Below are 20,028 nucleotides of genomic sequence, written 5' to 3' on the forward strand. Positions count from 1 at the left end.
TTTGTTTTTCATACATTTTTCGAAGCATTAAGGTCAAAATCGCATCTAAAATTATTTTAAAAAGGATAATATTAGAATGCCCGTATGTTCTCAAGAGACCCATCGTCATTCCACTGGTTAAACATATATTTTTTAAAATGTTATTTATGATAATGTTTGTATTTGAACATTCGCCCCTTTCTTTCTTTAAAATCTCGCACAGATAAATTGATGTGCCGCACATACAATGAAAAAATTAGAGGGAACGTTGTCTACAAGTTAGTTTTATTTAACTATAGCATATAGATAGCCAAGTTGTTTTTCAAAGACATCACAAAAAAATCAAATAAATCCCAATATATAATTTTGTACAGATTATACAAAAACGTCGTCCGCAGATCCGCGCGAGTGCAGCAATGTTCCGAACAGGGGCGTGTGTTATGAAAGCTTAAAATAGTTTTACTGTACTTCACAACTGCAACGTAACAATAAGTCTGTTAACTCAATTCAGTCAATAAATAAGTGACTGTTTCCAATAACAAATATGTAAATGTTTAAGAAATAAAACTAAAATATTGCATCATTAGGTATTTTGCAGTACAATTAAATAGGATTAAAATGACAATCTGATAAGGGGTGCTACAAATACTCCAGTCGGGTCATGTCAAGAGTTGGAATAACAAAAGAGTATTCTGTATAAATGAGGTTGGAGTAAGAAGAACGTGAAAAGACAGAGACGGAGGTTCGTACACACGCACACGTTGCCGACATGTTGAAAACTCATCAGTGACGCCAGTCTACCGCGACCAGCAGTTTTAATTCATTACCACTCACGTCGAAGAGACTTTAAACATGGCGAAGCAATTGATAAATATAATAGTATGACAAAAATATCAACATCAGTACAACAGTATCAACATCACTTGCGTCAGATATTTTGTAAAAATGCATGTGCTTAGATGCTAGGAACAAAACAGTCAACAAGTAATGACAGCCACAGCAGTTGTGAGTGAGATTATGAAGGCTAGTTTTGACTTTTCTAGAGGTGGTGGCTATACATGTCTTGTTGATTTTAGTAGCGACGTGCACGGACTGTGCACGACAAGTTACATGCGATGTGAAAACGCAACACCAGTATCGGATACTTGCGTATTCCTGTGGAAGAAGGGCTTAAAGCGATGCACCATGTGGTGTAACATTTTGAATCGGGCCACCAACAATAACACCCCTTATGTAGATTGTGATAAGGTTTAAATTCCTCCTTAACACAAACTGCCGGTTTGAATTTACCCAAGAAAAAACATTGCCAAAAAGTGTTTTATTTTAAAGTTCAGGCACAAATATTTTACAATCATTTTCTAAAAAAACATAAGTACAGTAAAACCATAACCGAAAAGGAATTCGAAAGTAGGAGATTTTGAACTGAATTCTATCTAGACCTATCTAGGCCTGATACTGAATTCTAGGCTCATAAAAAGATTTATTAAAAAAACACTTGATTATTTCAAAGGACACTCCTACTTACAGAATTTATTGAACCTTCTAAAATATTTCAAAGCGATAAAATTATCAATCCGAAAATGCATGATTTTGCATCACTTAATGCTACATTATATAAAAACTGAAATAAATCCCACAAAAAACAAAAATTATGACACGAAAAAGTTTGTACGCCAATTCAACAACAATCAAAAAGTCACAATAGAGATGTGTGGCATTATAATACTGGAGAAAACTGACATGATGGTTAATTACTCAGTTAGTAAGCTATAAAGATAATATTGTATTACCACCCGATTGTAAAGGCGTCGCATCCCCATATTTTTTTGTTAGAATTACAACAGAATCTCGATCCACCATTTTAAATTGTTTATCAGTCCACTCCACTTGAGTGGTTCACTGGTGACTGTTCACACATGTGCGTGATTGATTGACTACTCGAGCCTTATCTTTGTTTCACTTCGTTACGACTTGACCTGGTACTGATAGGAAGGTAATTATGTTGAAGGGGGGGTCGGCTGCCATTAAGTACAGTATTTATAGTATTTATACAACATAGCAACAATAGTTTTCGACATTGTGAAATGCATATATAACTATTAAGTACAGTGTTTATAGATCATAGCAACAATAGTTGTCTGCATTGTGAAATTAATATATGACTATTAAGTACAGTATTCATACAACATAGCAACAATAGTTGTCTGCATTGTGAAATGCATATATAACTATTGAGTACAGTATTTATACATCATAGCAACAATAGTTGTCTGCATTGTGCATTGTGAAATGCATATACATATAACTATTAAGTACAGTATTTATACATCATAGCAACAATAGTTGTCTGCATTGTGAAATGCATACATAAGTATTAACCTGTTAACCGGGCGGAACGTATAAATACGTCAAAAGTAAACAGTATCCTTGAATAGGTAAGTTTTTAGATTCTCACGGCCAAAAGCATTTTTGTTGTTTGTTTTTGGGGTGTTATGCCGTGTTGCGCTAACTCCTTCTTTAGCCGACGTTTCGGACAGCGTTGCAGTGTCCATCATCAGGGCAGATCCGGTAGATCCGAAGATGTGTAAATTCATCTACTTTAACCGCTGTCAATCGGTTTTCTAATTCTAGAATTCGCCACAAGATGTCGCCACTTCCGTTGGCATTTCGCACTTGGACGGGCCCCAGTCTAACATAAATACTGTGCTTTCAGAATTCGCCACAAGATGTCGCCACTTCCGTTGGCATTTCGCACTTGGACGGGCCCAGGCCACAAACAAATAAGCACAAACTCGACAACCAAAATTTACACATCTTCGGATCTACCGGATCTGCCCTGATGATGGACACTGCAACGCTGTCCGAAACGTCGGCTAAAGAAGGAGTTAGCGCAACACGGCATAACACCCCAAAAAAAAACAACAACAAAAAGTATCCTTGAAATATATGTTGCGCCCTGGAACGAGCGGGATGTATATTACCGAACATATCGCACGGAAATTGAGTTTTTAATTTTTACATATTTTATTTTTTTTAACTCAATGTTCTGTAATTATAACCTTTTTTATATTTTTTGTAATCTTCATAATTGTTTGTAAATATTCTATTTTTTAATTCGATGTTTTCACTTTTTTGATGCATAAATAAAATAAAATACAAATAAAATTAACGTCCACCGGGCATGACGTATTGATACGTCCTAGTGAGGGAGTTCGCGCCCGTTACATGCTGCGTAATTCAAAACTGAACTCCCCGGTTAACAGGTTAAGTACAGTATTTATACATCATAGCAACAATAGTTGTCTGCATTGTGAAATGCATATATAACTATTAAGTACAGTATTTATACATCATTATCATCATCATCTGAGGAATTATATGAGAATGATATGAGAAGTGGCAGAAGAAAATTTGTTGATCTTATATCTATACTAGCTGATGTGTACCCAAAGATAGATAAATACCATTGCGGATTTTTCTGTAGGCCTTTTTAAGATATACAATTCCGTAGTACATTATTTTGATGTATCTCATAAGGTTTAGCCAGCATTAACAATGTAGTTCCGAAAAAATATTTTTACGACTTTATTATAAAACATGGACTTTTCTCTAATTTTTATAAATATATTATGCATGTATTATGTATGTAAATCTTCCGGAAGAAATTATCTAAATGATAGTGAAAACCCTATCAAATTCCTTTCCATAATTTAGAAGAACTAAGTGCACAAACTAGTGACTTTATTTTATACTATTTAGAGATAAATAAAAATGTTAATGTTCGTTTGTTCAAAATCTTAACTGCTTCATCGATTGCTTTGATAAATGGACACAACGTGGCGTTTGAATACGCTTGTGTTTTTATATACCTATATTATATGGATGTTACCTGTGACAGATAAAAACATGCTTTTTTTGAAAAAACAGCACCACCTGTTGGACAAACATGCTTTTTTTTTAAACAGGGCCATCTGTTGGAAGTAAAACCAACACTCTCTATTGTTTCTCTATCTTCACAGACAGACTGAGCCACAGCAATGCGTGGCGGGGTACAGCTAGTTTTTATATAAAATTATCAATTGGATAGGCCTGATATATTAACACACTTTAATCGGGAAGGGTATTTCTACCTTCTGCGCCCGCCTCATTTCAATGGCAGAAAAGAAGAAATTATCTGATGTTTTAATATGAATATTATATACCAATCTCTTTGTAAAGGTCCCAACAATATGTACATGATTATCAAATTGCAATGCAAGTCTTTTTTTTGTATTTATCTTGGAGTCTTTTGTGTACATCGATATTTCAACTAAAATGACCTATATTATTGAACACCTGACACTTGATAGGTATTGCGCTTGAAGATCAACGAAATAAGTAATTTAGATAACATATTCTGTTTCAGATATATTCAGTATAGATGTATTCAGATATAGATAGATAAATAATTCAATTCCTGGAACGAGGGTTTTTATGACCATGAAACCCGAAACAAATCTCTCTATCTCTGTTCCGCACCCACTCAACTCCTAGATGCGAGCGAGCGGAGAGTGTCGGGCGCATTTAAAAACAGCAGGTATCGGCAAACACAGTTAGGCGGACAATAATAAATATTTACAAGTGCGTGCCAGTTTTTAAAAAGTAAATTGTCCTACGGTTGTGTTCCGAGGAGATAATATTTATATTTGCTTTTTCAAACCTTTCAAAATGGATTCTGAAAATTACGAAAGTGATGACGAAATCGTCGCAGATAATTTATCTGCCTGTTCTAGTAATTATTTGCCTGAATTCCATAGTGAAAGTGAAGAATCTAGTGGAAGTGAAGAAATTCCTTGTCAGTGATGCCATTACAGTTCAGTGATTCTGAAGAAAGTGATATGGAGGAAGAACAATGAAATATTAGATGAAAAATTTTTAGACGTGGACTGTAACTGATTATATAAAGGTGATTAGAAACTTAAACCTAACAGTGTATGGTGAAAAACAATAAAAAATATTACGTGAGCAATACGAGAAGCATTCTACGCTTTTTGAAAAAATAACCAATATTATTATCACGTTCCAATGGTTTTGGTCCGCTGTACCGTGCGAGGGGCAATTGCACACGTGGTATTTGAATGGGTAATAATGTGTTACTCTGACGATACTAGAGATTTGGCAATTGTTTTTGTAATGATTTGGGCTTGGGGAAAATATAATAATTTGTAATTTTATAAAATTGAAACCTAGTTTATACTTAAAACATTGAACCCTAATGACCCAACAATGACTTTGTTTTCGATTTATTAAGTTGCATTAGAAATAATACTTGGTTTTTGGCTAGAAATTTTATAGCTTGGGTATGCTGAGTTGGTTTGTAGAATTTTTTTTTTAAATATTTCCATTATTTTCGAAGATATAGCGATTAAAAACAAATTAAAGAAATTCGCGCGGGTCCTTTATTTTGGCCCGTTTTCAGCGGTCTACTGGTGAAAAAAATAACCCGATCAAAGTGTGTTAATGTTGATTCACTTTCATCTTCCTACCATTAGATCAAGGTTCCCTAGTAGGTATTATTGTGACAATTATACTACAGTTTCAGGCCACAATTCTGTTATAAATAGATTACCCACCACTGGTAACCCTTATGCTGTGTCAGATAATGTTTTTAATATGCCTCAAGTGAAGTATAAGGCCATACTAATTAAACATTTTAGCGGAGCATATTTTAAAGAGGTCATTGCATAACAGGTTTTTTTCATTTTTGTTTCTTGTTCATTTCTTTCACTAACTTTTTATAAACAAGTTCATCGGTAAAATTATTATTACGCGTGATAGCTATTTTGCCATCCAAAGGTATTATCAAACTGTGGGGAGGCCACTTGCAAAATATCTATTTAGTAATAATAGTAATACTATAGGTACTTATAGTAAAAATTGCCACCAAAAGGAAGTGGAGAGGAGAGATGAGGCTCTCTTCCCTCGTGGGGCCTTCAGGGAACCAAGGGGTAGTGGACTCTTCCATCGTGGGGCCTTCAGGGAACCAAGGAGAAATGGAGAGGAGAGATGAGACCCTCTTCCTTCGTGGGACCTTTGGGGAACCAAGGAGGAGTGGAGAGGAGAGATGAGGCTCTCTTCCCTCGTGGGGCCTTCAGGGAACCAAGGGGTAGTGGACTCTTCCATCGTGGGGCCTTCAGGGAACCAAGGAGAAATGGAGAGGAGAGATGAGACCCTCTTCCTTCGTGGGACCTTTGGGGAACCAAGGAGGAGTGGAGAGGAGAGACGAGGCTCTCTTCCCTCGTGGGGCCTTCAGGGAACCAAGGGGGATTAGAGAGGAGAGATGAGACCTGGAAAGACACATTGTGGAACCAGAAGACATAGCCACATATACAATGACAACCCTGGTAAACTTTATAAAGGGGACCGGGTGACTGTTAACCCATTGGCCTCCGAATTGTTTGGCTAAAAAATTGTCCTTCACATCCGAATTAATTTTGTACCAAAAGTTTTAAGTGCAGTGGTGTACTAAATCTTACATAACTTTTAAACTAAACATGCAAACGAAACAATCTTTTTTAATTTACTTGTGCATTGAATCAAGGTATGTAAAAAATATATGCATTGTTTAAAAAAAAAAATAATATGATTAAACGAGGATATGAAAATTTTTTATTTCAAAAACCAATTTTTTTTCTTCATTTTTTTATAATTGGATTAAGAAAAGTTGTACATTAATTATACTTATTCCCATAATATATATTTTTTGCCATTTGGGCTCTAGTTAGCCGCCCACCATGCGTTTTACGAACAAGCTTGTCAATTCCCGAACCACACGCCATTTTGAAAAAATTCAATGAAGCTGAAATATAACAAAATTTCAATTGTAAATATCAGGAAAAAATTGTACTAACGGAGTCCTGCCAATTACTACGAAATAAATGCTTAATTATCTACAGAGCGATTGGCATTTAAAATTTTAAACACAGATGTCAATAATGTATCCCTTTTTCTTTTTTAAGCCGACAGACATCAGACCCGCCGGGATGGCGTCGTTTGATTTCAAGACACATCGCCGTACACACGCCGGGACGGCGTCGTTTGAGGCCAATGGGTTAAAGGAATGAGGTAAAATGAGAGATAGCACAATGGGCCAATGGCCTAAGTGCTCACGAGAAATATATAATTAAGATGGAGATCGCGGACTCTGTAACAATCTGGTAGATATTACAAATATCGATCGGTCAGGCAATAAAATGTAAAAAAGCAGAAATACCCATTTACAGCACTATCAGAAGAATATTTTAAATCGATTTACCAAAGCAAATACGTAACGCATAATCGAATTGGCCGAATTTCGAAGCAATTCAAAACAGACTGAGTCAATGACATTGCAAATGTCCTCTAAAGAAACGTGAAGTTAGCAACTAAACGCGAAATGCGAAAATGACCATGTTTTTGAAGTTTGGAATAAAGTGGTGCCAGTCTAAAAAAATCTTGCATGAATATTATTAGGAGTAAAGATTTTAACCCGAGCAGTATACGGCCCTCATCACCGTATAGCTAAGTATAGCAGCGGCGTATTAGGGAATCTTTAAAAGTAAGACTGCATAATAATAAATAATTGAATATAATTTGTATATGGATCTCGAGTTGAGAATCTTTATGATATCCATTTCAGTATCCAAAAATGAGACAAGGGATTTACAGTTTGCTCTACATTTTTTAAAACAAAAAGATTTCAAAAAAGAAATAGATAGCAGTAATTTCGCTACAATACCAACAGGTTAACTTTGTGGTGGATAATTATTAACACTTTGAGTACTGAACCGTTTACAAATAATTTATACGGTGACCGTACCTAGAAAATGTGCAATTATTGGCGCTTACCTTAGTCATGTGACCATTCCTGTGTTTCTTGGCCAGCTTGGCGAGGCGCTGCATCTGCTCGCGGCCGCGGTCCTTTGCCTTTCCCGGGGTGTCTTCGCCGCCCTCCACCCCTGGCCACACGCGCAAGTCGAACATGCCCTAAACAACACAACAATATATACAATCAATTGACAATCCAAAGTTTTCATAAACAGACCAGACACTACACGAGCTAAGCAACTACTCAATATGAACAGTGCACTCACTGGGGGAACTGGTAGGACTACTAAAGGGACACTGCCATTTCAGGAGACACATGCAGCTGATGGGAGTGGAAAACATCAATAGATGTAGGAAATGTAAAGAGGATGTCCGACCGCAGGGTCGGACAGATGTCATTGCCCGACATAGCATGACAAGAGGTATGACCTTACTAAATGCCCTACCAGCGGATATAGATGTGTTTAATATCACTATACCATGTTTTAAAAAATATATGTACATGTATTGTTAGTTTTAATAAAATTGTACCATAATTGGACTTACCTGTCTGTCGTACAATAATAAAAATAAAAAAAAATAAAAAAAAAAAAAAAAAAAAATAAATAAAAAAAAAGGATGAAGAGATTCCAATACACATGGTGCCAATGTCCCGACATGATGGGAACAAGGATCCACTACCTGGGAAGACACATTGTGGAACCGGGAGATAGCTTAATATCAAATGAGAACCCTGGTGAACTTTATTAAAGGGACCGGGTAGAAATGAGATCACTAAGCCGTATGTGGGGTAAAATCATATATAATTGTGTGAGAATTGTGTTGAATCGTAAAGAATGCAAGGCTGATGTAAGCGTAGTGAGTAAGATTAAGAAAGGGACGCTCAGATGGTTTGGGCATGTAGAGCGAATGAACGAAGAAAGGAGTGTAAGGAGAATATATGATGCAAATGTGAATGGTAGAAGAAGGCAGGAACGCCCGAGGAAGACATGGACGATCAAGTGAATCAGATACTTGGAATAACAGAGAATGTATGAGACAATGTATGAATGTTTATAAGCCAAGGAGTGTGTGCCAAGACCGAGTTATTTGGTAGACCGTCCTCTCTGCCTAACCCTACGGAGAAATAGGATGATGGTTAATGAGTTAGTTAGTTACTTGGCAAATGATAAATAATGAAAATTAGAAAATTATATGTGTTATAAGTATAAATGTAATTGTGCATTTAATTAATTAAAATGAAAAAATGTACCTATGTTTATATTAGACCACATGAGTGGATCGATTTTAAGTGTAATAAATAAAAAATTAAATCAGAAATGTCAACCACCGTAGCAAATGTAATATGACCCCCAATAAGCATTATCTGTTGGAAAACAAACACTTTGTCAATATTCAGGTTTGAAGAGATAATGACATTGAAATATGATTTGTTTACAACATTGTGTATTATTCTGTGGAGCAGAACGTTCTTTACTAAGTTGCTGAGAGATAATAACTAAGATCTAAGGAATGGCAGCCAGCAAAGCGAGCCTTAATCTGTGTTGAATGTAAATATTCATTTAACAATAAAAGGTAGATTATTATTTTGTTTGTGAAACTGTGCACTATGGTGTGGGGCAGTGATCGCAAACTGTGGCTCGCAAGCAGAGATGTGCTTTATTTCAAATAAATTCATTTCAAATGGAAATGCAAAATGCAAAATGGGTATTTTCCATTTTGCATTTTAAATGCTTTTCTAAAAACCATTTTGCATTTTAAATGCTTTTCTCAATGCATTTTCCATTTTAAATGCTTTTTTGCAACATTCTTCCTACTATCTCCACTCATCTTTTTTTCATAAGCTCCAAATATCAGTTGGTCCTCAACCTCGCTATGAGAGATAATTTACATTTGTCAAGTTGCTCCCTGGTAGGAGCCCTGGCAATTGAGTGATACCATTACAAAAAATACTGATTCAAATACTGAACATGGGGCCATGACGCTGTAATATTAGATAGCAGTTTCTATGTTTTTACGTTGGAAACATTAGTCCCGCGCAATTTTTTTGTGGTTTCATAATCATTGATGTCCATTATTAAATGACAAAATTGTTTAAAAATTCTATAATTATTTTAATATTTTAACCTGAGAAACCATTTTGCATTTTCAATGCATTTTGAAAATAGGTATTTTGCATTTTGCATTTGAAATGCTTTTCTAAAAACCATTTTGCATTTTGCATTTTCAAATGGAAAAGTTTTGACCCATTTCCATTTTGCATTTCGAATGGTTTTGGGTACCCATTTTGCACATCTCTGCTCGCAAGCCACTTTGGCTACTTGAGTGCGGCTCTTCCACAAATGAAGTATAAGTATAAAATTAATATTTCTTTATTTGTTCCCTATAGACTCTAAAACTACAGGACCGATTTCGCTGCAAATTTCAAAGTTTGTTCTTATTAGTGCCAGGAGTGTTTAGAGAGTAGTTTGAATTGTACAAGAAGTTGGGGATGCCCGAGTAAGACTTTAAACATTATCTCTGCATGGGAATGAGATACATAGTCGAAATAATGTAGACATTCTAAAGTAACAATGTGATATACAGTAGTGAATGGAAGAAAATGTTGGGGACACCCGAGAAAGACTTAACTATTATTTCTGTAATGGAATGAGATGTGGAGTTGAATCATAGTCGATAGTAAAAATGTGGATGTCATGATATTACACAAGGAGAATGGTAGAAAAGACACAAATCAAATAATTATTTGTGATAAAATGAGACGTAGGTACTTGATGAACGAAGAAAGAGATGTGAAGACAATATATGACTTGGAAATGTATGGTTGACGAAGTCGAGGAAGTCCGAGGAAGCCGGCACGATCAAGTGAATCAGCTTCTTATTATAATACAATAATAGTATTTCCAATTTTAAATTGCACCCAGTTGACAGGTACACTAAAATTCATAACCTCAAAACTTCTACTAATTCATAAGTCCCCAAGCAATGCCGGTTACACATCAGCTAGAATTTCATAAATAAAAATTACAGTAGGTAGGTACTAAATAAATTGCCTACTTTACGATTTTAACACCAATGTTTCCCATTTATCCTTATCTATGGGTAGGCACTTGGAATTTGTCATTTCTTTAGAGAATGGTTCGTGGTTGTCGTTCCTCAGTTAATTATTTTATTGCGAATCGTATATTTGTCGAGAGTTATTAATTGTATTTATCTATTATATGCACGACAGACATTTATTATATTCGTGAGTGTGTAGTTATGCGCTCGTTCTTTATGCGGTATTTTGACAAATTGTTGTTTTTTTTTCTTAAATTATCGATATAAATGTTCATAAGTTTTTTTTACTTTTATACTAACCCCACACATGGTAAAATATAGGTGAATTCATTGGCTATATTGCACTATAATCAGTTTATATGTCTCCGTATTAAAATTCAGAGGAATGATTTTTTTCTAGAATGAGGGCGAGACATTTCCAACTCTAACGCCAATCACTCAACTCATATTGACGCTATTGAGTTATTGACGGGAGCACTCAGTTATAAGCGGAAAATGTTCCTTGTGCAAATTTCGGAGGTTTTGCTATCAGATGAATTGAAGTCTGGATGGGAACACTTTAGAGTGTTACTTGCTAAGGAATGTTGTGACAGCTGTTTACCTGACGGAACATTCCGTGCTTGCCGAAGAGAGAGATGGTGGTACCTCCGACGACCATGAGGCGTCCTGGTCCAGCGCAGTCCAGGATAGTCATGGCCAGCACGGCATCCCGGGGCAGGTCGCTGTACGCTATGGGGAGGGTCACCCATTCATTCCAGCTGCAACACAACACAACAATGAATTTATCAAAATATTATTCTACTACTGGGAGCTCCATTGTAGGAACTCTTTCTGGTTTATTTTTATTTACATTTAAATATAATAAACACTTGATAGTGGTGCTGAGGTATTGCCAGTATTGCCCATCTCACCAGGTGTGAAACGCCTGTTTTGTGAATTGGGCAATGCCTCAGCACCACTAATAAACACTTGATAGTGGTGCTGAGGTATTGCCAGTATTGCCCATCTCACCAGGTGTGAAACGCCTGTTTTGTGAATTGGGCAATGCCTCAGCACCACTAATAAACACTTGATAGTGGTGCTGAGGTATTGCCAGTATTGCCCATCTCACCAGGTGTGAAAGTCCTGTTTTGAGATTGCAATTCACAGGAGTGGTTTTTAACCCCTCCGGGTAACAAAAAGCGATTACCCGTAGAGTAAATTTGTTCGCTTTTGGAAACAGCTCATACAATCTCATAGAAATCGTTGTATCTCCCTTACTGTCAAGGTGAGAAAAATTACCTAAACAGTTTTAGAAAGAGAAGCACCATGCGTCTCTATTATACTAATATTAGAAAAAATGCTGGACCTGATAATATTCCACCGGTGTTAATTAAGGAATGTTTAAACGGCCTAACTGTTCCACTTTTCCTAATTTTTAATCAGTCTCTAGAAACAGGTTGTTTCCCTGATACATGGAAACACAGTTTTCTTACACCTATTTTTAAAAAAGGGGACAAAACGGACATTACAAATTATAGACCGATATGTATCCAATCAGCGATACCCAAACTTTTTGAAAAAATTGTACTCTCTAAGATAACTTCCAACATACAAAAAAATTATAACTTCCTACCAACATGGCTTTTGTTCAAATAAATCTACTTTAACTAATATACGAAAACTTCATATCCAATTCTTTAGCAAACAGATGCCAGGTTGACTCAATATACACTGATTTTAGCAAGGCCTTTGATAAGGTGTGTCACAAAATATTAATTAATAAATTAGCCACACTTGGAGTTAATGGTAGTTTATTAAATTGGTTTATTAGTTATTTGTCCAAAAGAAGTCTTAGTGTGAAAATAAATGGCACAAATTCTTACACATTTATAGCCACAAGGCTCTCATTTGGGGCCCATTTTGTTTATTATATTCATAAATGACATTGTTGATATATTTACTAACATAAAAGTATTACTTTTTGCTGATGATTTGAAACTTTATAAAGAGATTAATAACATAAATGATTGCATTATATTACAAACTAATTTGAGAAATCTTTTTGAATGGTGCTCTATCAACAAACTTGCATTGAACATAAAGAAATGTCAGTTCATTAATTTTTACAGAATAAATAATCCAATATTTTTTCAATATACATTAAATGATAAAAACTTAAATTGCGTCAGTGAAATTATTGACCTAGGTATATTGTTCGATAGCAAACTAACTTTTGTGTATCATATTAATAACATTATCAATAAGGCTAAGACTCTTGGATTTGTTTTGAGAATTTCAAAAGACTTCAATAATTTAGGCACATTTATCATGTTGTACAAAACCCTTGTTAGATGCCAACTAGAGTATAACTCTACATTATGGTCTCCCTTTTACAATATTCATTCCGATAATATTGAAAAGATTCAACATAAGTTCTTGAAGTATATAAACTATAAATTGCATATTCCTGTAGAAAACATTGATTATAACTACTTACTAGATAAATTGTCCCTATTAAAACTTTCTGAAAGAAGAATAAACACAGATTTAATAGTACTACATAAAATACTTCATTACAAAATTGACTGTCCTGAGTTACTCCAATTAATCAGCATCCACATACCCAAAAGATCTTGCCGAAATTTACTACCCTTTTATTTTTACAACACCAGGACACTGTCTTATCAAAATTTCCCAATTCCAAGACTTCACAGTCTCGGGAATAAATACTCTGATCTGGGAGATATATTTCATCTTAAAAATAATCAATATAAATATTGTTTATTTCAATTCTTTTATAGATCGAGACACAAATAGACATCTATAATTTCTGCAATATATATATTTTTATTTTGAATATCTATTTATGTGAGACTTCTTATCATTTTTACTAATGTATCTTATTTTATTATATGCTTTTGTTGTAACATTTAATATTTTTTCGTTGTATTATGTTTCCTTTATTGTTTTAATTTTGTAGAATCTATAATAACTGTGATACTCTACTATTAAACTTTGTAGTGTGTAAAAGCCCATTAGGGCGTGTAATAATAATAAAATAAAGTCGCTATCTGCCTCTGTCTGTTTGTTCGTTCTACACAGTGGATTCTGATATGGTTTTCACTATCATTTAGATAATTTCTTCCGGATGGTTTATATATATATAATGCATGGATATTATATTTATAGAAAGCAGAGAAAATTCGAGCATCGCCGAGTACACATCAGCTAGTTATATTCAAATCTAGAAGTTTACCACATAAAAATTAAAATGTGCACCTCTATGAAAACAAAGGTTCTGACCGCAATTTAAAAAAAATTTATGAAACCTTGTGAATTTTTATATGAAAGAAAAAAATGTGAGGTTACAGTAAAGTTTATAATACATTTGTCTAAAACAATATGTTTATTTTCATTTTCAGTAATTTTAGTTCAGTGTTTAGGTAAGACAGTTTTAAAACTTTTTTAAGAGTTATGATTATATCTAATAATAAAATTGAAAGCGTCTTCCTTCAAAAAAACCCTTGCAAATATGGGCAGGTTAGATTCCCCTATTAAAATGGACCGTCAGTTGAGATTGCTCTATTTATCCTACCGATATTCTAATGTAAGCTGCTCCAAAGAACTAGCATAATTGTTTCCATTGGTAATGGTGCCCAGTTGGAATACACAACAAACAATATGTTTTGGGCACATATACGTATTTCTCGCAAGAGTACGGGTCGTTTATACACGGCCGGTCCTGATTCAAAAGTTATTAAGTGGCGCCAAAAATTTTGGCGCCACTTAATAATGGTTGGATTATTTGTAAAGCACTGTTTTCATGAGAAAATCACCTCAAGGGCGCGACAAAACGAATAGACACCTAAGTAGGTGATCACTGTAATCAATAATATTGGATGATTTATATTTTTGTGTAGAATGTAAAAATAATCTCATGGGAAATGTGTTAGGTACTATCAGTGTCTTGGCAATTCGGTGCCCGGAGCGGACAGTTCCAATTGCAGCCACTTAGGTCAGGCCCTGCTTTTATACAAGGCGTTCTTCTGCATAATAGTCTACAGTTTAACTTACACATCGATGAAACTACTAGCGATGCAATGAGAATGCTCGGTTTTATTTTGAGAATGGGGGCAAAGTTTAAAAATGTGTTAACTTTAAAACATTTATATTGCTCATTAGTACGAAGTAAAATAGAATATAATTCAACAGTATGGTCACCGTTCTACAAAGTCCATTCTCAAGCCTTAGAAAAGGTACAAAATAAATTTCTTCGGTACATCAATTTTAAAATGAATATTCCCATCGAATTTATAAATTATAATAACTTACGTACCGAAACCAGACTTCTCAAACTATCGGATAGAAGAGTTCTAACTGATATATTATTTTTATTCAAAATTATCAAATCTCTCATTGACAGCCCTGAATTATTGGAATTAATTTATATGAATGTACCTGCCAGACAAACTCGAAGCATAGACACTTTTAAATGTAACAATAACCTCAATACTAACTACTCTTTGTACTCACCAATTCCAAGAATTCATCACCTTGCAAACAAATATTGTAAACTTATCGACATATTTGGTGTTAATAACTTTGAGAGTTTCAAAAGGCAACTAATTTTAGACCTTTTTGCTAGTTATTAACTTGTAATATTTATTAGCTTTAAAAAAAAGATCTTGTTTTCATACTTTGATTTACTAAACCATATTATTTTCTAAATACCTTATGAGTAAATTATATTTAGCTATTTTATTTATGTACATGTTACACTTAAATACATATACTGTCAACTTACTATGTAAAAGCCCGATAGGGCGTTAATAAATAATAAATAATAAATAATAATAATAAATAATAATAATAAATAATAATACTTTCACTGTGGAATGATTTGATGGCCTTTGCATTGTCGCTCTCTTTAATGCTTAACTTGTTCATTTCCTAAATAGACCCTCCACACAAGATCCCCAAAGATGACATGGGACTAAGGAAAAACCTTGTGGCCTCACGTATGAAGTTAATATGCAAATAAATGAATGAATGAGAAGTTTAAGATGTGGTTTTACATAATTGTAAATTGGTAAATCCATCGCAACCTATACAATTGTAAACACTGTAACAATTAACCTGCTTGTCTTTTATATAACATAAGCCTAGCTTAACCCCTCAGGTCTCTGGCATACTGACCGTTATATAACATAAGCCTAGCTTAACCCCTCAGGTCTCTGGCATACTGACCGTTATATAACATAAGCCTAGCTTAACCCCTCAGGTCTCTGGTATACTGACCGTTATATAACATAAGCCTAGCTTAACCCCTCAGGTCTCTAGCATACTGACCGTTATATAACATAAGCCTAGCTTAACCCCTCAGGTCTCTGGCATACTGACCGTTATATAACATAAGCCTAGCTTAATCCCTCAGGTCTCTGGCATACTGACCGTTATATAACATAAGCCTAGCTTAACCCCTCAGGTCTCTGGCATACTGACCGTTATATAACATAAGCCTAGCTTAACCCCTCAGGTCTCTGGCATACTGACCGTTATATAACATAAGCCTTGCTTAACCCCTCAGGTCTCTAGCATATTGACCGTTATATTTCTTAAAGAAGCTGTCAGATCGTCGGAGAATTTGTGTGTATTTCCCCTTTGCAATAAAATCCAAATAAATGGAATATTTCTGAATGTATCTGAAAACTAAGAACTCTTTTTGAAAGATGATGAGATAAACTGTCAAATTCTAATATTAGAAACTAGCTGACGTGTATCTGGCGTTGTTCGACTTTTCTCTACTTTCAATAAAATATAATATCCATGTTTTATATATATGTATAAACCTTCCAGAAATTCTCTAAATGATAGTGAAAACCTCATCAAACTCCGTTGCATAGTTTAGAAGACAGTTTAGTGACATTATTTTATACTATTAGAGATAAACATATAATTTTTTAAATATAAATTTTTTTAATGCAAAAGTTTAGAAAATTTGTCACCCTACTTTTTTTCGTTTTAACTAAACGTCTGAACAAATAAAACACATATTTTGTTTAAAAAAATGTACTACATATAAACATTATTGTTACTGCACTTTTTTGTCATTTAGTATAAAGTAATTTAAAAAATATTCATAAATTTTACTCAAATTGCAGTCGATACCTTCGGTTTCATAGAGGGGCACATTTTAATTATTTTGTAATTAACTTCTAGATTGGAACATAAAGCATAGTGTTTTCTCTTTCTAACACATTTTAAATCATATTCCTTACTATGACAGTAAGGGAAATACAACGATTTCTGTGAGATCATATGAGCTATTCCCAAAAGTAAACAAATTGACTCTATTGGTAATAGCTGTTTTTTCGCAAAACTGAATAATTTAGCCTGAGGGGATAATGTAATCTCTGCTTAGTTCAGACATCAATAAATATTGTGGTGCTTTATTAAACTTGCTGTAAACAAGATGCCAGTTTTATTGTTTGCAGAATACAAAGATAAGAGCACAAATAAACTTGTAAACAGTGGTATTGCGCCAATGTTGACAAGACTGGGGTCTGAGGTAGGCATTTTGATATTTGCTTGGAAATACATGACATCATGGGCGGCTAAACCATCAGTTCAATAAGACAATGACCCCCACAAAATTATAAGACAACAATAATTAATTGTAGTTGATAAAATTTTATACAAATCAAAATAACACTGACCATAATTGATTTGAATACTACCAAATAGCGAGCAGCAACATATTAACATTTGACAAGTAGCGACATCTAACATTTCAGTTAGAAGCTCTACCCATTCTGCATGTACCTACGCTCGGTCAAAAAGCTCGCTGACCCAACTTCTGTCTCTTTAAGTGCCAAACAATAAATGATATGACACTATAGTCCTATGTCCTATTACGCAGACGAAGTTTTGGAGATTTGGGTCATGTCCGAAACAGACTTATAGAGACAATACGATGAATATAATTATGTGTTTGAAAGAAATAGTTATAAACATAGGTCAGGTAATTATACAAACTCTGTATTCCTGATTCATCATAGGGAATTAATTACTACCAAACGAAGTTGCGAAATGCTAAGTTAATGAAAATTATAAAAAAATATATTAAATTTACGAATCAATATATTATTAATTTACTTTAATATGAAAATAGATGATTTTCCAGTTAAATAAAGCAATTCAAATTTAACAGGAAACATTCATTTACTATTAAATTGCCTGGAGCGATGGGCTAATTTCATTTTCATAAAACTACACAACACTTATGCGCCATCATCCCAATGAAATAATCTGGTCACATATTCTATTAATAATGTACAAGTTAAATTTAGAGAATATATAGTTGTATGCTCAATAAAATAGTTATTAATAATAAGTTATAATCAAGTGTTTTTTTTAAAGAGCCTTTGCGTGCAGCGGAATTCGACAAGTTTATCAATTTTATAAGTGTAAAATTAAATGCAATAATTTTGTCAATTTTAAAATAAATCGTGAAGAATATTAATAATTGAACAAGGGGATAATCTTACTTCCAACGCGTTGTGAAGGGTTTGTAGGAAGTGGTGACGGGTAGACTGAGGGGGGTGCCGCGGTGCAGGACTGTAAGACTGACGTAAAGATCGGAGCACCCATCTTGGTACAATCCAGAAAACTTCAGCATTGGCTCCTGCAGCAGCTTGTCATACTCAGGCTTGGGTCGCGTCCCCTCTAGAGTTCCGCTAGAACATCCAATGTAAACATTACAGCAGCAGTTCGTAGAAAATAATAACATTCTCTTTTTGTTACTATATCAATGACCATGTAATTTACATCTTTATCTGTACGCGATGTTCTAAGGAAGAACTATACACGTAGTAGAATTTATTGTCCAATTCGTCCATTGTCGAATCCATTCACAGACGCAATAATTAATCAATACGCGATAGATCTTAAAACATATTATTGTATCAAACAATAGCTGTCACTTGACTGTTGACTTGACGTGCATAATCATAGATGTACATAAATTATAAATAAACAGCTGTTGTGGTTATGGCGATCAGTGTGGCAAGTATCTTTCCAGTCAGGGTGCAGAGTGCCTACCGCCAGTAACAATGTTTCATTTACGACATGCATTTTTAATAAATTATCATTATCGCAAAGTTTTAAAAAAACATGTTTTGACGAAAAAAAAACTTAATTTTTCACCACTAACGTACTGTAGCTTTACTGTACCACAGACCCCGTGCCGCAACACGACATAATACCCCAAAATAAATCATTAAAATATGATTTAAGATTTTCACGGCCAAAAGTATTTTTGTTATTTGTTTTTGGGGTATTATGCCGTGTTGCGCTAACTCCTTCTTTAGCCAACGTTTCGGACAGCATTGCAGTGTCCATCATCAGGGCAGATGTGTTATTTTAGAAATTAAAATATAGTTCAGCTTGCGGACGTAAGGAGGTTGGATGCGGGCTACTCACTTTTTTTCCCTTTTCACCGGTAAAAAGTTTGTTTGTAATAATCATTCAGTGTTTATAATTTACATCGACAACAGTTTTATGGTCTATAAATTAATATTCAACGAGGCATGATAGTATTGGCAGGTATTGACAGATAAATATCATTACTCCAATTCAGGGCATCGAGAATCGAGTTGTTCCTTCAAATATAGTTTCAAAAATGAACCGGACAATATGACTTAATGAAGTAAGTGTTCAATTATTGCACGATGCTCTTCTTAGCTAATGATAAGTGGGATCTTAAAGATTTTCTGCGTGTTGACGATTTCACAATAATTTCAGTTGATATAATTATTTACAAATTATTTTACGCTCTACTTTGCTTTTAAATTATTTGTTAGGTTTAAAAAAAATCACTTACTGATATCCTGCAAACATCGAACTCACTTTTTTTAGTCTTCTCCATAGTTTGTGGAAGTAAAATAACTATTACAGCGGAAATAATTGATTTTCTAATAGGTTCGATCGTTCGATGGTATTTTACGAGTCGAGTCATAAAGACTGCCCAAGGTTAGTAGAAAATGTATTTAACAAACACTTTTCAACGAACCTTGCCGAGTGCCGAGTCTTCGCAATAGTATCTATCCAGCCAAAGCGCTGAAGTGCCTACCGTTATAATGATCGCGTATGGTATTATTGTAT

The 20,028-nt window shown here is 34.4% G+C and overlaps 1 protein-coding gene across 2 annotated transcripts in view; it reads right to left on the reverse strand.

Moving 5' to 3' along the window:
• Nucleotides 1-18,876, reverse strand: part of Pi3K59F (phosphatidylinositol 3-kinase 59F) — a 48,900-nt gene extending 30,024 nt beyond the window's left edge. The window contains exons 1-4 of one of the 2 annotated variants that reach the window (XM_089643388.1): nt 18,694-18,876; nt 18,414-18,602; nt 11,486-11,642; nt 7,846-7,983 (exon numbers count right to left, since the gene is read on the reverse strand). In XM_089643388.1, coding sequence (XP_089499514.1) covers nt 7,846-7,983; nt 11,486-11,642; nt 18,414-18,602; nt 18,694-18,776 — 567 coding nt within the window. In that variant the 5' untranslated portion in view covers nt 18,777-18,876. Of the gene's footprint in view, nt 1-1,769; nt 1,889-7,845; nt 7,984-11,485; nt 11,643-18,413; nt 18,603-18,693 lie in introns of those variants that run through there. The other variant, XM_089643398.1, reaches the window with a different exon arrangement.
• Between the last annotated feature and the right edge of the window lie 1,152 nt (nt 18,877-20,028).

Source organism: Hesperophylax consimilis, chromosome 2 (assembly GCF_061612785.1).
Source record: "Hesperophylax consimilis isolate HC1 chromosome 2, BYU_Hcon_1.0, whole genome shotgun sequence".
Lineage (NCBI taxonomy): Eukaryota > Metazoa > Arthropoda > Insecta > Trichoptera > Limnephilidae > Hesperophylax > Hesperophylax consimilis.